The sequence below is a fragment of the Carettochelys insculpta genome, chromosome 30, assembly GCF_033958435.1.
Source record: "Carettochelys insculpta isolate YL-2023 chromosome 30, ASM3395843v1, whole genome shotgun sequence".
NCBI lineage: Eukaryota > Metazoa > Chordata > Testudines > Carettochelyidae > Carettochelys > Carettochelys insculpta.
The window spans coordinates 1,115,479-1,134,781 of NC_134166.1; the positions used below are offsets into that span (position 1 = coordinate 1,115,479).

At 61.3% G+C, this 19,303-nt stretch overlaps 1 protein-coding gene across 6 annotated transcripts in view; it reads left to right on the forward strand.

Annotated features, from left to right (window-relative positions):
- Positions 1-615: 615 nt before the first annotated feature.
- KCNN3 (potassium calcium-activated channel subfamily N member 3) overlaps positions 616-19,303 on the forward strand; it is a 72,470-nt gene continuing 53,782 nt past the window's right edge. For 3 of the 6 annotated variants that reach the window (XM_074980600.1, XM_074980601.1, XM_074980602.1), the window contains exons 1-2: positions 616-1,224; positions 19,158-19,253. In XM_074980600.1, coding sequence (XP_074836701.1) covers positions 631-1,224; positions 19,158-19,253 — 690 coding nt within the window. In that variant the 5' untranslated portion in view covers positions 616-630. Of the gene's footprint in view, positions 1,225-15,325; positions 15,348-16,465; positions 16,516-16,774; positions 16,871-19,157; positions 19,254-19,303 lie in introns of those variants that run through there. The other 3 variants (XM_074980605.1, XM_074980604.1, XM_074980603.1) reach the window with 3 other exon arrangements.

The window sequence follows — 19,303 nt, forward strand, 5'->3', positions numbered from 1 at the left end:
GGTCTGCTCTCCCCACAAAACTCTGCGTAGGAATTGCTCAGTTATTGCTTCTGGCACCCTCAGGAAAGAATTCAGGTCCTACCAGAGCATCGGCAGCACACCTGTGCCCTACGCACCCCACCTGCAGCTCATCTTCCACGCATGCACAGCCCGCCCCCACCAGGCACCCTCCCACCCTGCACCCAGCCCGTCCATGAACATCCCCCACATGTGCCCACCGACCCCCCGCCCATTAACCTCCCCACGCCCCGAGCCCTTCCATTAACACCCCGACCATGCACGTCCATCCACGTGTCCCCACTGCCACCGTGCACCCTCCCCCTCCACCCCCGGCCGGAGCCCCCAGCAGCCGCGCCCCGCCCCGCCCCGCCCCCTCCGAGCCCAGGCCCCGCCCCACGCACGCGCGGCCACGCCCAGCGGCCGGCGGGGCGGGGCGGCCAATGGGCCGCGGGGGCGGGGCCGGCGAGCACAAGGCGCCCGCAGCGCAGCCCCGGCGAAGGCGCCCAGCCGCCCCGCGCCCCGCCGCCGCCCCGCACATGCCCGCGCGCGGGAGCCGGGCCGCCGGGCACGGGCCGCCGCGGGGCGCGCGCTGAGGCGGGCCCGCGCCTTCCCCCCCCCCCCCCCCCCAGCATGGAGGCGCCGCCGGGGGCCCCCGAGCACCCCCCGCGGGCCGGGGGCGAGCCCCCCCTGCGCGGCCTGCTGCACGCCTCCCCCGGCGCGCCGCCCGCCCCCCGCCCGGGCAGCGACCCGCCCGGCGGCCCCGCGCCCGGCCCGGCCCCCGGCCGCCACCGGCAGGCGAGCCCGCTGGCGCCGCGGCGGGACAGCAACCCCTTCACCGAGATCGCCGTCAGCTCCTGCAAGTACAGCGGCGGCGGCATGAAGCCGCTCAGCCGCCTCAGCGCCTCGCGCCGCAACCTGCTGGAGGCCGAGCCCGAGGCGCAGCCGCTGCAGCCCTTCGGCCCCGGCCCGCCGCCCGCCGCGCCGCCCGCCCCGGGCCCCGGCCCGCCCCGCCCCGCCGGGCCCGCCGCGCGCCCCCCGCCCGGGCCCGCCGCCTTCGCCCGCGCGCCCAAGCGCAAGCACCAGAACATCGGCTACCGGCTGGGCCACCGGCGCGCGCTGTTCGAGAAGCGCAAGCGGCTGAGCGACTACGCGCTCATCTTCGGCATGTTTGGCATCGTCGTCATGGTGATCGAGACCGAGCTCTCCTGGGGGCTCTACTCCAAGGTGCGACCCCGGGGGGCGGGGGGCTTGATAGGGCCCCCCCGGGCTAGGAGCGGGGATATGGGGCTGTTGTCCCCTGGGTTGTCTGAGGTGCATGGCGGCCCCAGCGGGGCGGCCCGTGAGGCGGGGGTCTGGGTGGAGGGACGGAGGCCCCCTTTGGGCTGTTCAGGGTCAGAGCCTCCTAGGCTCAGGTGGGTCTGGCCTGGCCTGGGGGCTTGGCTGGAGGGGAGCTGAGTCTCTACCCTCCCCAGCTGTTACCCAGTGAGCTCCAGGTAGAGGTTGCAGCTTGTAGTGAAACCCTTCGGGGACAGGCCCCCCCCACCACCCTGACCGTTATCTGGAAGCCCTGGGCTGGGGCAGAGGGCTCCATCCCTGCCCTGTGTGGGCAGCAATCTGCACTGGCTCCACGGTCTGGTCCTTTCTCTGCCCCTACCACCCCCCCCGTGGCAGGCATGGTTGTGGCTGTGCCCTGACCTGTGGTGGGGGGCTTGGACCCTGGGAGTCATGGTGTGGAGGAGCTAAGGGTGCTTGGTGCACATGGAGCCCTTCCCACCACACAGCGAGCCCCTGGGGGGGGCAGGTCCGGGGATCTGCACTGTCTGGAGGCTCTTCGCACTAGTAGCGGGCCGGGGCCAGGGCTGGGGCTGTGTGGTGGGGGAGGGAGCAGCCGCGTCCTCTGAGTTCATGCTGTGATTGCCAAGTGTCAGGTCCCCCTGCCCTGCCCTGGGTGGGGGCTCTTGATGCCGCTCAGCTGTTGATCGGTGCAGCTGTTGTGATCCTGGCACATTATTCAGTGAAACCCAGCCACAGGGCAGGGGCGAGGGCCGCCTCTGGCAAGGGGCGCCCAGCCCCTCCTGAGGGCAGGAGCAGACAATGGTTCCGGATCTCACCCCTCCAGCTGCTGCCTGACTTCTCAGGTGACTGTTCAGACAGCTCTCTCTGATCTCTACTTTGCTGCCCCTGCAGTTTGACCCCCATCCTTCTGCTGCGGGGGAGCCTCCAGTGACCAAGCTTCTGTGAGGCACTTACCTAGGGTGGAGTGGCTTCCCCAGAGTCTCTTCCCTCCACACCTGCTCTGGTGTGTATTCTAGTAGCTCTGCTCCAGCCTCAGCGCCTCTTGTGTTGGGGCTGTACAGGGACCCTGCCTAGGAGGCCCCTGCTCTGGGTGAGGCTCGGGATTCCCTTGCCTGCTGCATCCCTTTTGGGACAGGGGCCTGCAGCCAGCCATGATGTGCTTACAGAAAATTTCCCCAGGGGATCAAGCTACCCTGGGGCTGCCTGAGCACTGTGCAATGGTCCTTCCTTGCCATTAGAAAGCCTGTCCCCAAATGTCCTTCTGTGGGCAGCCCTGCTGCCAGGGACATGATGGGGTTCAGGGGTCCCCCTGCACTGCACCCTGTCCGCTGGCAGGAGTGACTCTCACTCAGCAGGTACAACAGGAGGTTTATTAGGCAACAGATGTCCAGTTTCTCACAGAAGTGTCAGTACAGCAGTCGGAGACTGTCCTTCCAACCTGTCCTGGGGAGAAGACCCCGAGGGGTGCCCCTCTGGGGTGTAGCTTTCCCCCGTCCTCAGACTGGCTGCCTTCCCTCTCTCTTCCCCTAGCCTCTAACTGCTGCCCCCATTCAAAAACCAGCTCGGCTCCTCCCTCTTCTTTGTTCAAGGCAGAGGTGTTACCTGCCAGTTGTAGCCCCGGGGTCATCCTTAGCCACTGGGAGCTGCTCTGCTTGTCTCACATCCAGCCTGAGTCTTGCATTTGCACTCCCCCGACTCCATCACATCTCTCCCCCCTTCCAGACTGAACTGAGCGGGGTCACTTAGCCAGTGACCTGGGGAAGTTCGGGGCCCTCCCTGCGTGACAGGGCATCGGCTATGGTGGTGGTGGTCCCCTTGATGTGGACCACCTCCATGTCATAGTCCTGCAGGAGCAGACTCCACCGCAGGAGCTTGGCGTTGGCCCCTTGCATGTGATGCAGCCAGGTCAGGGGTGAGCGATCGGTGTACACGGTGAAACGCCGTCCAAACAGGTATGGCTGCAGCTTCCCCAGCGCCCACACCATGGCCAGACATTCCTTCTCTATGGCCGCGTAGTTCTGCTCCCAGGGCAGCAGCTTCTTGCTCAGGTACACGATGGGGTGTTTCTCCTCCTTGTCATTCACCTGCATTAGCATGGCCCCCAGCCCCACGTCTGAGGCATCGGTGAACACCAGGAAGGGCTTGTTGAAGTCTGGATTTGCCAGCCCTGGGGCCCTGACCAGAGCCTCCTTCAGCGGGCAGAGGGCCTCTTGGCACTGCTCGGTCCAGACCACCTTGTCAGGCTTTCCCTTTTTACACAGCTCCGTGAGGGGGGCTGCGATGGAGCTAAAGTGGGGCACAAACCTCCGGTAGTACCCCGCCATCCCAATGAAGGCCTGGACCTGTTTCTTAGTCTGGGGTGTTGGCCAATCTCTGACAGCCTCCACTTTAGCTGGCTCTGGCTTTAAGCAGCCGCTGCCCACCTTGTGGCCCAGGTAGGTCACCTCAGCCATTCCCACCTTGCACTTCCCTGCCTTGATAGTCAGCCTGGCCTTCTGGAGTCGGTCCAGCACCTGCTTGACCTGGGACACATGGTCCTCCCACGTCTGGCTGAAGATGCAAATGTCGTCCATGTAAGCCAGGACAAAGCTCTCCATCCCTTTCAGTAGCTGGTCCACCAGACGCTGGAAGGTAGCGGGTGCCCCCTTGAGGCCGAAGGGCAGGACCAGGAACTCGTAGAGCCCCACAGGAGTGATGAAAGCCGACTTCAGCCGGGCATCTTGGTCTAATGGCACTTGCCAGTACCCCTTGGTGAGGTCTATGGTGGTGAGGTAACGGGCTCCCCCCAGCTTGTCTAAAAGGTCATCAGGCCTGGGCATGGGGTAGGCATCTGATGCAGTGATGGCATTAAGCTTGCGATAGTCCATACAAAACCGAACAGACCCATCTTTTTTAGGGACTAACACCACGGGAGAGGCCCAGGGGCTGGAGGAGGGTTGGATCACCCCCAGAGCCAGCATGTCTTCAACCTCCCGCTGTATGTGCTGAGCCGTCCTCCCTGTGACTCTGAATGGCGCACACTTGATAGGGGCCTGGGTGCCTGTCTCTATTCGGTGGACAGCCAGGTCAGTGCGTCCAGGTCTGTCAGAAAACAGCTGTTGGTGTGAATGCAGCACCTCCTTGATCTCTGTCTGCTGGGCAGGGGTCAGCTGGTCTGAGAGGGGAATAGACTCCAGCAAGGAGCCGGCTCCAGTCCCTGTGAGCAAATTCACCAAGGGATCATCCCTCTACCCCTCCCAGTGTCTGCACACGGCCAGCACCAAGTTCTCTCTGTCCCAATAAGGTTTCATCATGTTCTCATGATAGACCCGGTGGCTGTGGGCCCGGTTCGACAGTTCCACCACACAGTTCACCTCATTCAGCTGTTTGATGACCTTGAAGGGCCCATCCCAGGCCGCTTGCAGTTTGTTCTGCCGCACAGGTACAAGGACCATCACTTGATCCCCGGTGGCATAGGCTCGGGCCCGGGCGTTATGGTCATACCCGACCTTTTGCTTCCTTTGGGCCATGGAGAGGTTCTCCCTGGCCAGGCATGAGCTCGGTGAGTTTTTCCCGGAAGGTCAGTACATACTGTACCACTGACTCCCCTTCAGGAGAGGCCGTCCCCTCCCACTCTTCTCTGAGCAAGTCCAGGGGTCCCCGTACCCTCCTTCCGTACAGCAGCTCAAACGGGGAGAACCCCGTGGACTCCTGGGGCACCTCCCTGTATGCAAACAGCAGGTGGGGTAAGTACTTGTCCCAGTCATGGGGGTATTGATTCATGAAGGTTCTCAGCATCTGCTTCAGAGTCTCATTGAACCTCTCCACCAGCCCATTGGTCTGCGGGTGGTAGGCTGTGGCCCAGGTGTGCCGGACCCCACACTTGTCCCACAAGTTTTGCAGCAGGGCCGACATGAAGTTGGACCCTTGATCTGTGAGGACCTCCTTGGGGAACTCCACTCTGCTGAAAATGGACAGCAGTGCATCCGCCACGGTGTCAGCGTCGAGAGAGGTCAAGGCCACTGCTTCTGGGTATCATGTGGCAAAATCTATCACCACCAAAATATATTTCTTCCCCGAATGCGTGGCCTTGCTGAAGGGGCCCACTATGTCCATAGTCACTTTCTGGAAAGGCTCCTCTATGATGGGCAGTGGCCTCAGGACAGCTTTCCCCTTGTCTTGGGTCTTCCCCACCCTCTGGCAGGGATCGCAGGACAGGCAATATAGATGGACCGCTGCAAAGACCCCCAGCCAAAAAAAGTTCTGTAATAACCTTTCCCTGGTGCGGTGGATCCCCTGGTGTCCGGTGAGCGGGACATCATGGGCTAGGTACAGCAGCCTGCGCTGGTACTTTTGGGGCACCACCCGTTGCCTCTGGACCTTCCATGGCTCCGCTTTGCATCTGGGAACCCATTCCCGGTACAGGAATCCCTTTTCCCACAGGAATCTCTCCCTGCAGCCCTCCCCCAGCTGTGGAGCTGGGCTGAGACGGACCAGTTCCCTCAGCTTCTGCAAGGAGTGGTCTGTCTGCTGCTCTGCCTGGAACTCTTCGGCTGGGGCAGGGGCGGAAGCCACTTCCCCTTCCCTGCCTGGCTCCAGCACCCACTGGCCTGTGAGATCTGGTTTTTGGGGACCCCCTTTCTCTCAGGGTTGGCCCCTGTGGCTTTGGCTGGGCATGTACCCCAGAATCTGGGGAGTGTACCCCTCGTTTTCTTTGGTTACGGGTTAGGACCAGGGCACGAGGGCGTTTACCTGGCCAGTTCTCCAGGTCAGCCCCCATCAGTACATCCGCTGGCCAATGGCTGTGCACGCCCACTTCCTTGGGGCCTTCCTTGTCCCCCCCATTTCAGGTGCCCCCTCGCCATGGGCACTTTGAAAGGGGTCCCATCAATTCCTGTTATCGTCAGGTGGGAATTGGGTATCATGCGGCCTGGTGCCACCTCCCCAGGTCGGGCCAGCGTCACGTCAGTGCCTGTGTCCCAGAACCCTGTGACCCAGAACCCTGTGACCTTTCTCCCGTCTACCTCGAGGGGTGTGAGACACTCGCTCCACAGAGGCAGTGCCGCCCCCACTTCTGGTAGTATTGCCTCAGGCGGGAGGTCGTATCTACATAGGTTTCCTCTGGCCTCTTCTGCGCTTCCTGGAACAACTTCTTGTACATCTCTGGAGTCAGCCCGATCTTATGCAGCAGGGCCTGTTTGACCCGTTCATAGTCCCCAGGCTGCAGCCCCTCCAGCTGGCTGAGCACCACTGCGGCCTTCTGGCCCAGCAAAGGGGTGAGGTGTTGGAGCCACTCAGCTGGGGAAACCTCGTGCAACTCACAGGCTCGCTCAAAGGCAGTAAGGAACTCATCCATGTCCCCTGGGTCCTGACACTGGGCCAGCACGCGCGTCTCCAAGTGACTGGCCACCCCGAGCCGTCTGGCCCTCTCCCCGCTTACCACAGCTGGGGCCTCTTGGCGTCTCGCCTCTGCCATGCCCCGCTCATGCTCCCTGTCTTGCTCTCTCTCCTCACGCTCTGTTTCCCGTTCCTGGCACTCGTGCTCACGCTCTGTTTCCCGTTCCTGGTGCTCCAGTTCCTTTAATCTCACCTCAAGCTCCAGCCGTCGCAGCTCTGCGGCAGGGGACTTTGCCCGCAATGGACTACCGCTAGCTGAGCGCGACCTGGCAGGCACCATGTGTGTCTGACGGCGTCAAGTCCCCGCTCCTGTCAGAGAATCCGAAATGCTTCCCGAGGGTGACCGGCCACTTCCTGCTGGGACAGGCTCTGGCCCCCTGGATCGGTCATTCTCTTCCAGCTGGGCAATCAGCTGAGCCTTGGTCGCCTTCCCCACGGTCAGGCCCCTCTCTCTGCACAGCCCCACTAGCTCTGCCTTCAGGAGTCGGGTATAATCCATCTCCCCACCGTCTCCCGGGGTATCCACTCACCAGCAGCAGCTGCAGGAATTGCTCTGATCCACCTCTGGCTCTTGTGAGGCTCCTTTCTTCTCTTGCGCTCAGTCAGCCACTGCTGGGAGCTCATCTGTGGGTGCAGTGCATCCCACTTCTGACACCAGTGTGATGGGGTTCAGGGGTCCCCCTGCACTGCACCCCGTCCACTGGCAGGAGTGACTCTCACTCAGCAGGTACAACAGGAGGTTTATTAGGCAACAGATGTCCAGTTTCTCACAGAAGCGTCAGTACAGCAGTCAGACAGTCCTTCCAACCTGTCCTGGGGAGAAGACCCCGAGGGGTGCCCCTCTGGGGTGTAGCTTCCCCCTCCTCAGGCTGGCTGCGTTCCCTCTCTCTTCCCCTAGCCTCTAATGCCGCCCGCCCCCCATTCAAAAAACCAGCTCGGCTCCTCCCTCTTCTTTGTTCAAGGCAGAGGTGTTACCTGCCAGTTGTAGCCCCGGGGTCATCCTTAGCCACTGGGAGCTGTTCTGCTTGTATCTCACATCCAGCCTGAGTCTCGCATTTGCACTCCCCCCCCCACTCCATCACAACATGCCTTTGCCTTGGCATGGAGGGGGCCCCTTGTGGATTCAGCCCTGCCAGGAGCAGGGCCCCTCTGGCAGTAGTGTTGTCTCCAGCAGGAGAGATCTGGCCCCTGTAGACACTGGACCAGTGGGGGCCGGGGAGATGGTAGCACAGGGCTCATCATGTAAGTCAGGCTCTGCTCTGGGATTCTGGGCTCTGCCTGTGGCTGAAGTGGGTTGTGGGCTAGACTTGTCCTGCACTGATATGATGCCACCTGGTCACTAAGGGATGTCTGGTGCCTTTGCCTCCTGTTTCCTTGAGTTCTCCTGACTCCTCGGGCAGAGGAGGGTGGGCGGCTGGCTGCCTAAAGAGCTGGCACGCAGGTGCAAACCTGGCTGCTCCATCTGTCTGGCCTTGCCAACAGCTCCCAGCTGTGAGGGCACAGTTTTCTGTTTGCTGCCTGACTGTGCCCTCAGCCTTGTGTCTCGGGTGGGGATCCCCGTGCTGCTGGTCTTGCGAAAGCGTGTAATTTTTTTGGTCCCTCAGCCAGCTGCTGCCTGGAGCTTCTTTCATGGCGTGGGCGGGGGAAGAGTGATGGGCTGTGAACAGCTGTCAGGTGAGGGCATGGGCTGGTGGGAGGGAGCTGCCCAGCTCCATTGGGGAGAGGCTGAGTAGAGGAGCTGTGAGTGGCCAAGGGGTGTCGCTAACCCTCCATCTTGCGACCCCCTCTGCAGGTGGGAGTGCCAGTAAAATGGCTGTTTGGGCCCCTGGGAGGCTGCCCTTGACCTGCTGGGGGCTGCTTGTAGCCTGGGACTGGTGCTTAGGACAGTGCTCCCATTGTTCTACATGTGAGCAGCCCAGGTATTAAGTGCCCCTCACGACCCATCCTTGGTGGTACCTGCTGGCTCTGTGACCCCAGCTGTGCTTTCAGGCACTACCTGGGCTGGATGCTCAAGCCAGGTCAGCGTGTGTGCCAGTGCGTCCTCAACAGAGCCCTCAGGTGTCAGCTGCTGAAAACGCTCTCTGCTCCGAGGCAATCCCTGCATATTTAAAAGCTGCTGTCTGGGCAGCACATGTGAAACAGTCATCCCGGCTTGCTCCCCAGCACCCCGCATGGCAGTGAACGGCACGCTCTTTCCTGTGGCTAGAACGCACTCTGTACCCTGAGTCCATGGCATGGGCACCCACCGCAAGGTGGTGTGTATTTATAACACCCCCCAGCTCCCTTTCGCGCGCTCTGGCTGTGCGCTGGCAGAGATATGAATAACTCGTTGTGTCGACATCTGTCACGTTATTTATACTTCTCTGGAGAGGGGAGATGAATAGGCATCCGTGCTCGTGGGGCGTGTACGGTGCAGGCAGCAGGTGGGGGAATGGTCGGGTGCCAGGCTGTGTGCTGAGGGGGAATCTGTGCAGCGTGTCACATTCTCTGGCATCCCTTTGGCTCCTGTTAATGGGCTTGCAGCCTGGTAGCTGGGCAGGGCGTCTTGCGGAATACCAGTGCCAGGCAGAACCCTGATCACGTGGGCTTGGAGGGAGGAGCAACATAGGGAGTTGTGTGGGAAGGGGCTGCTTCCTGCAGCTCGGGGGCACTGGGTGGTGGGGTGCAGGAGAGGAAAGGCTGCTTCAGCATGCTGCTCCTTGCCGTTCCCCATCTCCCTCGAAACCAAAGCCAGGAAGGGAGGAGAAGTGCCTGAACAGCGGGGGGGCCCACAGGCACCCAGATGGAAGGCTGCTGCTCATCTGCGGTTGGCTGGGCTCTATGGGGCCTTTCAGCTGTCAGGTGGCCTCTGGCTGCAGTGAGGCCAGTGGCCCCAAAGGGATGGGGCAGGATCCTTTCCCCTGAAGTAACGGCTCTTGACTGGAGAGGCTGAGGCTGGGTGACCCCAGCTCTGTGGCTCTGATCTCACCCTAGCGCTGGCTTCCAGGTGCCTTTGTGCTCTTTGCATGTGGACTAGTGGGTGTGGCTTTTGCTGGCATCCATGGCTGCCCTGGGTGGATCTGGCTCTTGCTTTCTGGGAGGGCAGCTGCAGTGCCCAAAGTTTCATCCCCTGCCCTGCTGGCCCCTCCTCTGCTCTGGAGGGGAGCCTGTGGGTGATAGATCCTCAGGAAACACTCGGGGTGGGGGGGGGGTCCTGTTTCTGCCTGTGATGCCTGCCAGCATCGGCTCCTGCATGGGGCTGAGGCCTGGGGCGGGCTGGAGCTGTCGCTGCCTGCCCCCTGGTGTCCCACAGCAGGGCCCTGATCTGACTTGCTTTCGGGAAGCCAGTGGGAAATATCTGTGCACGGGGTTGGGGGTGGCACAAGACTTCAGTGACTCGGCCCCAGGCTGGGTGATGGGAGCTGATCACTGGCTCCTTGTTGGTCCTGGGGCTTCCCTGGATGACTGCGCTCCGTGCCTGCAGCTATTGGTGTCCCTCCTGCCTAACAAAGCACTTTAAACCCAGTGGGAAGTGTGGCGGCACCCAGTCCCTCTTGTCTGCTGGGGTGCCTGATGCTCTGCAGCTGGTGTGGGTCCCACAGCTCTGTCCTCTGGCGGGTGCTTGCCCCTTGTGTGGGTGAAGCAGTGGAGCCCAGAGGAGGGTGGGAGCATTCCAGGCTCAGGGTCATGCTGCAGTACCTGAGCCAGGCCTGGCCCGTGAGGACATGCTGCCGTCTAGCTGGCTCTGCATCTGAGCTGTACTGCCTTCAGGGCAAACTGCCCCAAAGACTGGCAGGGGGCACGCAGAGCTTCCTCATCCTGCCAGGCGGCAGGTTCCTCTGCAGCTCTGGGCCCTTGCTGAGCTGTTGGCAGTGAGCCTGGTTCCTGTGCCTTCTAGCGCGTAGTCTGGCTGAGAGCCCCCTCCTTGGTTGAGAAGTGGTGGGACCTGGAGGGGCTCTGCAAGGCCAGTCACCCCAATGCCTCTCACGGCTCGGCAGGGTTTTCTGGAGCTGATGTTAATACGCTCGTCGAGGCAGGCGGGTCTTGGCACAGCTGTTTGGAGGAACCCTTTACTAAGTTTGGCTCCAGCTTTCCGGGTGCTCAGTGGCCTGGAAGCTGTGCTCTGTCCAGTGCAGGGACAAGGAACCTGGGTTGCACCTGCTTCTGGGGAAGGCAGACTGGGCCATGCACCTCTGCATCCAGGGCATGCATCTGTGAGCAGCATCTCCTACCGTGTCTCTCCGTTTTTCCCCCACCCAGGGGGCTGAGGCTGCTCTGTGAAACACTGACACCTCTCTGTGTTCCCAGGCAGCCCCTGGTCCCATTTGGTTGGGAGCTGGCACTCATGGGCCCCTGGACAAGGGGCAGCCGAATTCTGTGCTCTGGTGGAAGGTGCTGGAGGGAGCCCTGCTGCCAGGGAGTGGAGCCAGAGCCGAGAACTAAGTGCTGGCCGACAGCATGGGGCTCTAGGACCCGCTGCATAGTCCCTGTTCGAGGTAGTGCTCAGGTTGCATGTGGGCTCTAGCCAGCAAGTGCTGGGTTGGCATTGTAGGCCTGCTTGTGAGCAGCAGGGTGTGTGTGCTGCCTTGCCTTCCACCTGGCTCACAGGGGCATTGCACGCTGGGATTCAGAGTCTGGGCAGGGCACCCCAGGGATGCTGTGTTCCAGGTGCAGTTGTGCCATACAGGGTCAGCCTTTTGGGGGTGACTTGGCTGCCTGCCGCTCACTCCCAGCAGCTGGCTGTGTGGAGGGGCTGACTGAGTGGGACCTCTTCCCAGCTCTCCCCTTTGTCACGTGGTCTCCCTGGCAGCCTGATTCTCCCTTCCCTTTGGTGACGGTTTTGGGGGCCTTTCCTGGCTGGGCGTTGGTGTCTGTGCCACACACCCTGTGTGCATAAGGGGCCATGTAGCACACTAGTCCTGTGACTGCGCACCTCTGTCCTCACCCTGGGTGCTCACCAGCTCTGAGCAGGCTTCCAGCTAACTTTCTACCCGTGTGTAGAATAAATCATGTGACACGCCCCAGAGCATGTGCACCACCAATAGAAACACATGTTGCCAGCCATGAGCAGCTGTGGCACTCTGCTTGTCGGCTGGGTGGCACCTGAATCTCCCTGGGTGTCTGCCCAAGTGCTCGGCTTACAGGCAGCGCTGGCTCTGAGCCCCAGGTCTCTCCCCCGAGCCGGGCTCCGCTTGCCCATCAATCGTGTTGATCTTGGTTCCGCACACTCCTTGGGGCGAGCGTGGAAGGCAGCACTAGCTCTTCCTGTCCAGACCCCTTTGGAGCCAGCCTTGGGTGGGAACCGCACTTAGTCTGGGACTGCGGGGCAGGTGTTTCCCAAGTATCATTTGTCTTGTACCTCTCCCCCTTGTTGTGCTGTGGCCCCAGGGGGGCAAGGGGATTTGCTGGCTCTGTCCATTTCCTGGTCTGTTCCAGCTTGACTTGGGTTGATAAAAATCAAAGCTGGAAAGCAGCATAGAAGCAGGGGTGGAAGTGTAGGTAGGGGTGTGTCTGGAAAAGGGGACTGATCTGAGGCACTTCTACTGAGTGACGAAATGTTCCCATGCCCTGGATTCCTGGCTGGGCTTTTCTTCAGACCAGGCTCAGTGGGATGATATCAGAGCCACAGTGCTTCATCAGGCCAGCGTCTGCCATGCTCCTGGCTGCTGCCTGTGCCTAAGTGGGGTGGCTGGGGGTGCAGGTGAACCAGATGCAGTGACTCCCATGCACAAAGCTTCAGCTCCCGAACTGAGGTTCGTCCGGCTTCACTAGTTGCCTGTAGTGAGGCCTCCGTAATGGCTGGAGATCGTGGTGGGGCCCTGAGAGAGGGCGCTGTGAACTCTTCTGTGAAGCCTCCAGTTTTGCAGGCTGCCGGCAACGCTACCTGCCGAGAGCTGTGTGGCAGGGCGTGAGCTGGCATTTGATTTACTGATGACTGGCTCAGTTCGGGCTCCTATCTGTGCCAGGGCAGCACTTGGGATCCTCCCGCAGAACTGCTCTGCCCAGGCTCCTGATCCCCTCTCTCCAGAGGGCTGCATCCTGATGTCTCTGGGTGGGATGCTGAGCCACCTGCTGGCTGTCAGACCCACTGACCCCTTCCTTAGCGGCATCTCCACGTGACCAGGCTGGCGTGCTGCAGGTCAGCATTGCCAGCCTCCTCCAGGGCCCTCTGGCCTCTGGGTGCAGCCAGACCTGACAGAACCTTCTGGGCATGTGTGATGGGGTTCAGGGGTCCCCAAGCTCTGCCCCCTGTCCGCAGGCAGGAGTGACTCTCTCTCCGCAGGAGAACAATGGATTTATTAGCTGACAGGGCGCAGCATCTTAAAGAAGAGTCAGTACAGCAATCTGAGACGGCCAGCCCAATCCATGCTGGGCAGAGGAGGCCCTGAGGGGCCCCCTGAGCCGGGGCCTTGTCCCCCACATCTCAGGCTCATTTGCTTCCCAACTCCTCAGGCTCCACCTCCCCCTCCCCCTTTGCCTGCAGTCAAAGGTGTCAGCTGTTCGCCAGGTTACCCTCGGCAGATGCCCCACACCCCCTGTGAGCCACTCACGTATCCCCCACTGCATCACAGCGCCTTGTGTTCCTGGTGCCCAGGAAGGCTCCTCTGCTGACGGCCTGGTCTGGCCCGCCCAGCTGCGAAGGGTTACCTCTGTCTAGATGTGGCCGGAACTGAGCACGACCGATGGCCGCACTGAGGCGTGACGCTAGCTGCAGTTAATCCCGGGTGTTCCTTGCACAGTGATGTGGAGCTGCTCAGAACAGGGATCCCCAATAAGGCATCAGCATCCCCTGTGCCCTAGCCGCTGTGGGCTGCCTGTGGCATGGGAGCACTCTGCCCTGGGTGTGGCCAGCAGCTGGACAGGTGCAATAGCAGCATGAGTGCTGGTGTGGTCACAGATGTGGCTGTTCTGAGCCCCTTCGGGCTGGGCAAGAACCCAGGAGTCCTGCTCAGAGGTGGGGCAAAATTCCTTCCTGCCTCTTCCCCCTGCCTTGCTTCCAGTGCCTTGTGCTGTGAGGCTGAGCTCTTGGGGGAGGGCACCTCAGGGCAGACTTCCGTGTACACACGAGTCCCCAGGGCAGATGGCGCATGGATTGAATTAGTGGTGTGATGGTGGGAGCTGGGAGCAGCGTGTGCATGGGGGTGTCTGTGGGGAAGCTTGCCCAGGGCCAGGCAAAGTGGCACCGGTTTCACTAAATGTTTCAAATGTCTCCTTGAAAGAGGTGCATGTTTGTGTGCAAGCCAGTGCTGGAGCCAGGCTCCCACTGCTGGGCGCTCGCTGTCCAGACAGACCGCAGTCCCCACCTCTGAGTCCAGGGCAGGAGACAGACTGGGCAGAACCAAGTAACAGAGACCTGAGTGGGCCGTGGTGCCAGCCAGAGGCTCTGCACAGCAACCACCTAGCCCGTGTCCAGGTGTCTGTAGGCCCTGTGCTACGCTACCTCACTGACAACGCTTTGCTGTGAAGCCCAGTCCTGCTGGTCCCTCTTCTTTGGCTGGCTGCATGCTGTGGGCCAGAGCTGGTGTAAGCTAGCATTGGCTCTGATGGAGTGATGCTGATTTACACCAGTCGGGGCTCTGGCCCTGCATGCAGGGGGACAGGCTGGGGCAGCAGCAGGCCATGCTCACTGTGCAGTAGAGGCTGTGTTTCCTCTCTGGAAATAGGAGCCTTGGGACTTGTGGCATAGGCCCCTCGGATGTGGTATCCTGCCTTTGGCACAGTACCAGCCCCCTTCCTTCTGTAATGCTGCCATGGAGGTGACACCGGGCATCCTGTCCCACCCCTTCAGATTCCAGGTCACCGAAGCTTGAAGCTCGCTCACTCTCTGTGAACCTCCATGTTCCAGCTGGTCATTGCTGTGCCCAGCTGAAACCACAGCACCCAGGCAAATCTCTCCTGCTAGCAAGTGAGTGGCATGTTTCCCCTGACTCAGCTCTGCTGGAGTGCAGCAGCCTCTCCCAGTCCTGTGAGGGCCCTACTAGCGCCAGAGTCCCAGCCCGGAGCTGTGCTGGCTCCCTTTAATCTCAGCCTGTGGGTGCCATGATCCTGTATTGGTAGCTAAGGAGCCTGGGTTGCCATGGTGCCGTAGCTCCATGAGCACCATTAAACCTGGAGGTGCTGGACCACTCCGTTGTGTGGCTACCTCTGAAGGGCTGGATGCTGCAGCAGCAGGTAGGGGCAGTGGCTCTGCAGCACGCAGAGCTGTAGCTGCCTTGGCACAAGCTGTACTCCACAGCCTGCCTATTAATAGCCTGAGTTGGTCTCCAGCTCTCCTTTGGAACTGGCTCTTCTGGCCAAACAATGGGGAGGGGGTGCCAAATTGGGAAACTGACGACAGTGCATGGCCCAGCCAGGCTGCAGGAGAACAATGCTCCCTGTTCGCTAGCTGTACTCGGATATTACTCCCTTTGACGCTGGGTTGTTTTTAGAACCAATTTCCTCTTGTTATGAAATGCTCGTGGAGAGGCAGAGCTCCAGGCAAGAGCTCAGAGGGAAAGGGGGGACTATTGAGCTCTGTCCACTAGGACACACAGCCTCCTACTAGACCGTGCTTTTCCGTGGCCTGCATGAAACAAGCCGTGAATTTGTGAAAGCATCACTGGCTGCCTCTCTGCTGGCAGGTGTGGTAGCGGTGGGGACTGGCTGTCCCACACAGCAACCTGGGCACCTGCTGCGCTTGGCCGTGTTTTTGAAGTGTACGTGAGCCCAGGACATGGCTGTGTTTTGAGGGATGGAGTGGGGCTGTGGGTGGGAAGGCAGTGACTCAGAAGGACTAAGGAGTCATGGTAGAGCCCAGCTGGGCAGTGCCGTGGCTGGGTACGTGGGATCCTGGGCTGGATGTGTGCAGAGGGAGGGGTGTGACTTGTGTGCGGCACTGGCGAGGCGAGGGCTGGAACAGCGCGCCACGCGGTAGAGTGTGTCTGGAAGGAGTTGTTGTGGAAGCCCTACCTCCAGCCAAGGCAGCTCGGGCTGTCTCTGAGCAGTCAAGTCCCTGATCTGCAGGCACTTGGGGCAGATGCCTGGTGAGAAATGGTTCCTTGATCCTGCCAAGGCAGTGCAGGGTCCGGTGGCTAGAACTGCCACCTGGCATGCTCAGAGGAGAAATCAGGTCCAGCTTTTGAGTGGGACAGCCTGTTGGGCCCTGGTGTGGGGGGCTGCACGCCGTCCTGCTAGACGTGCTCCTGCTGAACCAGACCACCTGGGCTGGGCACAGGAGTCACTGGGTGAGGTTCTCTGGATGGGCAATGCAGGTGCTAGCCCAGCTTCGAAGGGTCTCTTCTGGCCTGGGCCAGCCGTGTCTGAGGCAGAGTGCCCTTTGGTCCTGGGCCAGTCCCTGCATGGCACAGCTGAAGTGTGCTGACCGGGGACGCTGGCACTGCTGCCTGGGCTGTTCTGCCCAAAGCATTAGCAGAGGTTTTTCTCCCAGGGCTGGTGGCTAGTGACTGTACCCAGCATGGGCTGCACGCGGGTGGATGGCTGCATGTGTACTATTGACACCTGCCCACCACCCCGCTCGTGAGCCACAGGGGTTCCTCTCCCTCCCTCAGCACAGCTGTGTGGGGTCAGTGGGGTGCTGGTGGAGACGGGCTTTCCTGCATGAGTCTGCACCTTCCACAGCCACCCACAGAGCCAGCTTGGGAGCTTCCCAGCAGAGGGGCAGCACAGCAGTGTTCAGGAGTCGCTCTCCTCCAAGCATCAGCTGCTGGTCTCTGCTCCTCCCTCAGCCGCTCTGCCTGTCTGAATCTTTCCATGGGCCCTTCTATCTCCTGGCACTCGGAGCCATCCCACCAAACGCCCTGCCTCCCCGGGGCTCTGCTGTCAGGTCTCAGAGGTTTCCCTTCAGCAGCAGACCAGCAAAGGCAGGTAACTCCAGCAGCCCTGGCCCAAAGGAGAGAGACTCCCCACCGAGGCCCTGGCAGCAGTGGGTCTGTTCTGGGGCTCTAGTGACAGGCCACCTGTCTTGGTCCCTGGTGGATCAGCCCAGCTTACCCCTGCGCTGCGCTGTGCTTCAGAGGGAGCGGAAGAGGGGTGTGGGTGCAGCAGGGTCCCTGGGTGGACAGCCGGGGCTGCTTGCTCCATGCTCTGCTCCCCATGTGCTGACCTGGCTGCTCATTCCAGCCCTGTGAAGGGGAGAGACCCCCACCTTGTCTGGAGCTCTTCAGGCAGGGACAGTCTGTGCCTGACCCTGGATGCAGCGCCAGGTGCCACCTCCAGGCAGGTAAGGAGGGGCTGGTTTGTCTGGGGGCTTCTGACACCATCAGGGCGCCAGCCGTGGGGCAGACCTGGCTCTGCTGGTTGGCTGCTTTCTGCTTGTAGTCTTTCTGGTGAGCGTGAGCAGGGGCTGGCACTCGGGGGGCCGAGGGGGAAGCCTGCTGTGCTGAGTGGAGCCGGTTGGTGCCCGCGGCTCTCCCAGCATCGGGCCGGGCCGGGTGGCTACAGGAGTGGAGCGTTCTAAGGGAATCATGGCATGTGAGGAAGGCTGCAGAATGTGGAGGCGGCCGCAGGCAGGCCTGGGGGCAGCTGGTGGGAGAGGAGGGAGCCAGGAAGCAGAGCTCTGCTCAGGGGCAGAGAAGAGCTGCTTTAATTTACATAGCACTGATTAGAGGGGGCTCTCATTAGGGCATCCATTAGGATGCCCTATTATGGGGCTAATGCTGCCTCCCAGCAGACTGCTGGAATCCCCAGCTGGCTGAGGGGAGACGTAATTACATCCAACGGCATTAGATTAAAAACCTTATTGCAGAAAGGACTGCTCGTCCAGAGGCAAAGCCATGCCAAGAACATCACGCTCCCAGCTGCCGAGCCCTGGGAGCTGCAGGGACGCAGTCCCCAGGGCCTGCTTGCACCAGCGCCTTCTGCTGTTGCCTGGCTCGCTTCCCAGACACAGGGGCCAGGCTGGGCTTGTGCTGGTGGTGCCAAGGACCTGGCTCTTACGAGTCTCTGTGGTCCCCCAGGCTGTGGGGGATGCAGCTGTCTGTGGCTGATGGAGCCCACTGTCACTAGCCTGAACAATGGGCCTCGTGTGCTCCTTAGCTGGGCTGGGGGTGGGCATTTCTGTGAAGTGGGGCTCAGTAATGCTTCCCTCCTGTTGGGGACATGAGGGGCTGGGCTGGGCAGTCCCGTCTCACCAGGCTGTCCCAGGTGCTTCAGAGGCACATGCCACAGCATGAGAATAACCTGCCCCTAGGGAGTTCCCTCCTGAGCCCTGGAGAAACGGGGCTGAGAGCCCTAGAGGAAGGCCCAAGCATGGGGAGGGAGGGGTCTGTTATCACTACTCTTGCTTGTGTGACTGGGATCAGCCAGGTCCTTGGCCTCAGGAGTTGCTAACCCTGGGCACAGTCTGCCCAGCTAGGGCTGGGGGCCACAGACTGGACGCCTATTCCTTCTGCACTGGCAGGCAGCACCGTTCTCCCGTGGGCAGGTGTGTTGCCTGCCACGCTGTTGTGTGTGTGTGTGTGTGTGTGTGAGAGCACCTTTATTCCCCCTCCTGTGCCGGGGGGAGGCGAGGTCCTCGTACAGCCTGGGAGCTAGACCCCAGGCCGGTCCTACCTGCTGCCCTGCATCGCACTAAGCTTTGCGTCCTGTGCGCCAGCAGTGGCCCCAACAGCTGGGAATGGGAGGGGCTTTCGGGCTCCCACAGGGATGCTCTGTTCCTGCACCATGTTGTTTGCACTCAGGGAGTCAACTTAGGGGGCCTCTGACCTGTAGCTTTTCCTCCCAGTCGCAGCAGTAAAAGCAAGCCAAGAAGTGGTGGTTTGCTGCATCCCTCCGTGCTGATGGATTGTCATTACAGCCTGTGGCTTCCTGCTGTAAAACTCATGGCTGGGGAGGCCGCGTCCAGTGCTGGATAAAGAGACCTGGCTGTTCCCCGGGGCAGAGCGGTCCTGCCAGTGCTCCATGACGACAGCTGGGAGTGGCTGTGTGGGCAGAGTGCGGGACTGGTGCAGAGAGAGAGAGACAGACTGGCCCCTCCCCACCCTGAGCCCCCATCGCCCACTTGCAGATCCAGCTGTCTTCTGTCCTGTGCTCTCGGCCCCTCTTGCCAGCTGTGTCCAGGCTGCATGGGCCCCGGACACCGCTGTCAGAGCTGGGTGCTGGGCTGCTGTGCATGGCAGGTGACCGCACCTTCAGCCCAAAGGCATGGGGTGTTGTCGCAGCCCCAGGGGCCTGCTGGGCCTGTCTGCTTCTGGTTTGTGAGGAGGAGGTCCAAGTGCTCGTTGGTATTCTCAGCTGGGGCTCCCTCTCTTCTTGCAGGCGTCTCCCTGGGGAGCTGCCAGCAGTGGGCGGGAGGTAGCGCTCAGGAATGGGGGGGCAGGCGGATGCCTCCTCACCTGCCTTGCTCTGTGCTGATCCATGCACCCGCAGCTTCCCTGGAGGGACGGAGGCATTCTGTTATCTCTGAGGGCTGTCCCTGTGCCTCTGCCTCTGCCCTGGCCAGGGGACCCAGTTCCCCTTCTGTCTGTGGGTGATCCCTCACTCCCTAACCCTTCTTCTTTGTCCTACAGGAGTCCATGTTTTCTCTGGCCCTGAAATGCCTTATCAGCCTGTCCACAGTCATCCTGCTGGGCTTGATCATTGCCTACCACACCCGGGAAGTGCAGGTAGGTCCTGGGGAGATCCAGGCACCTTGCCAGCCATGTTGGCACTGGGG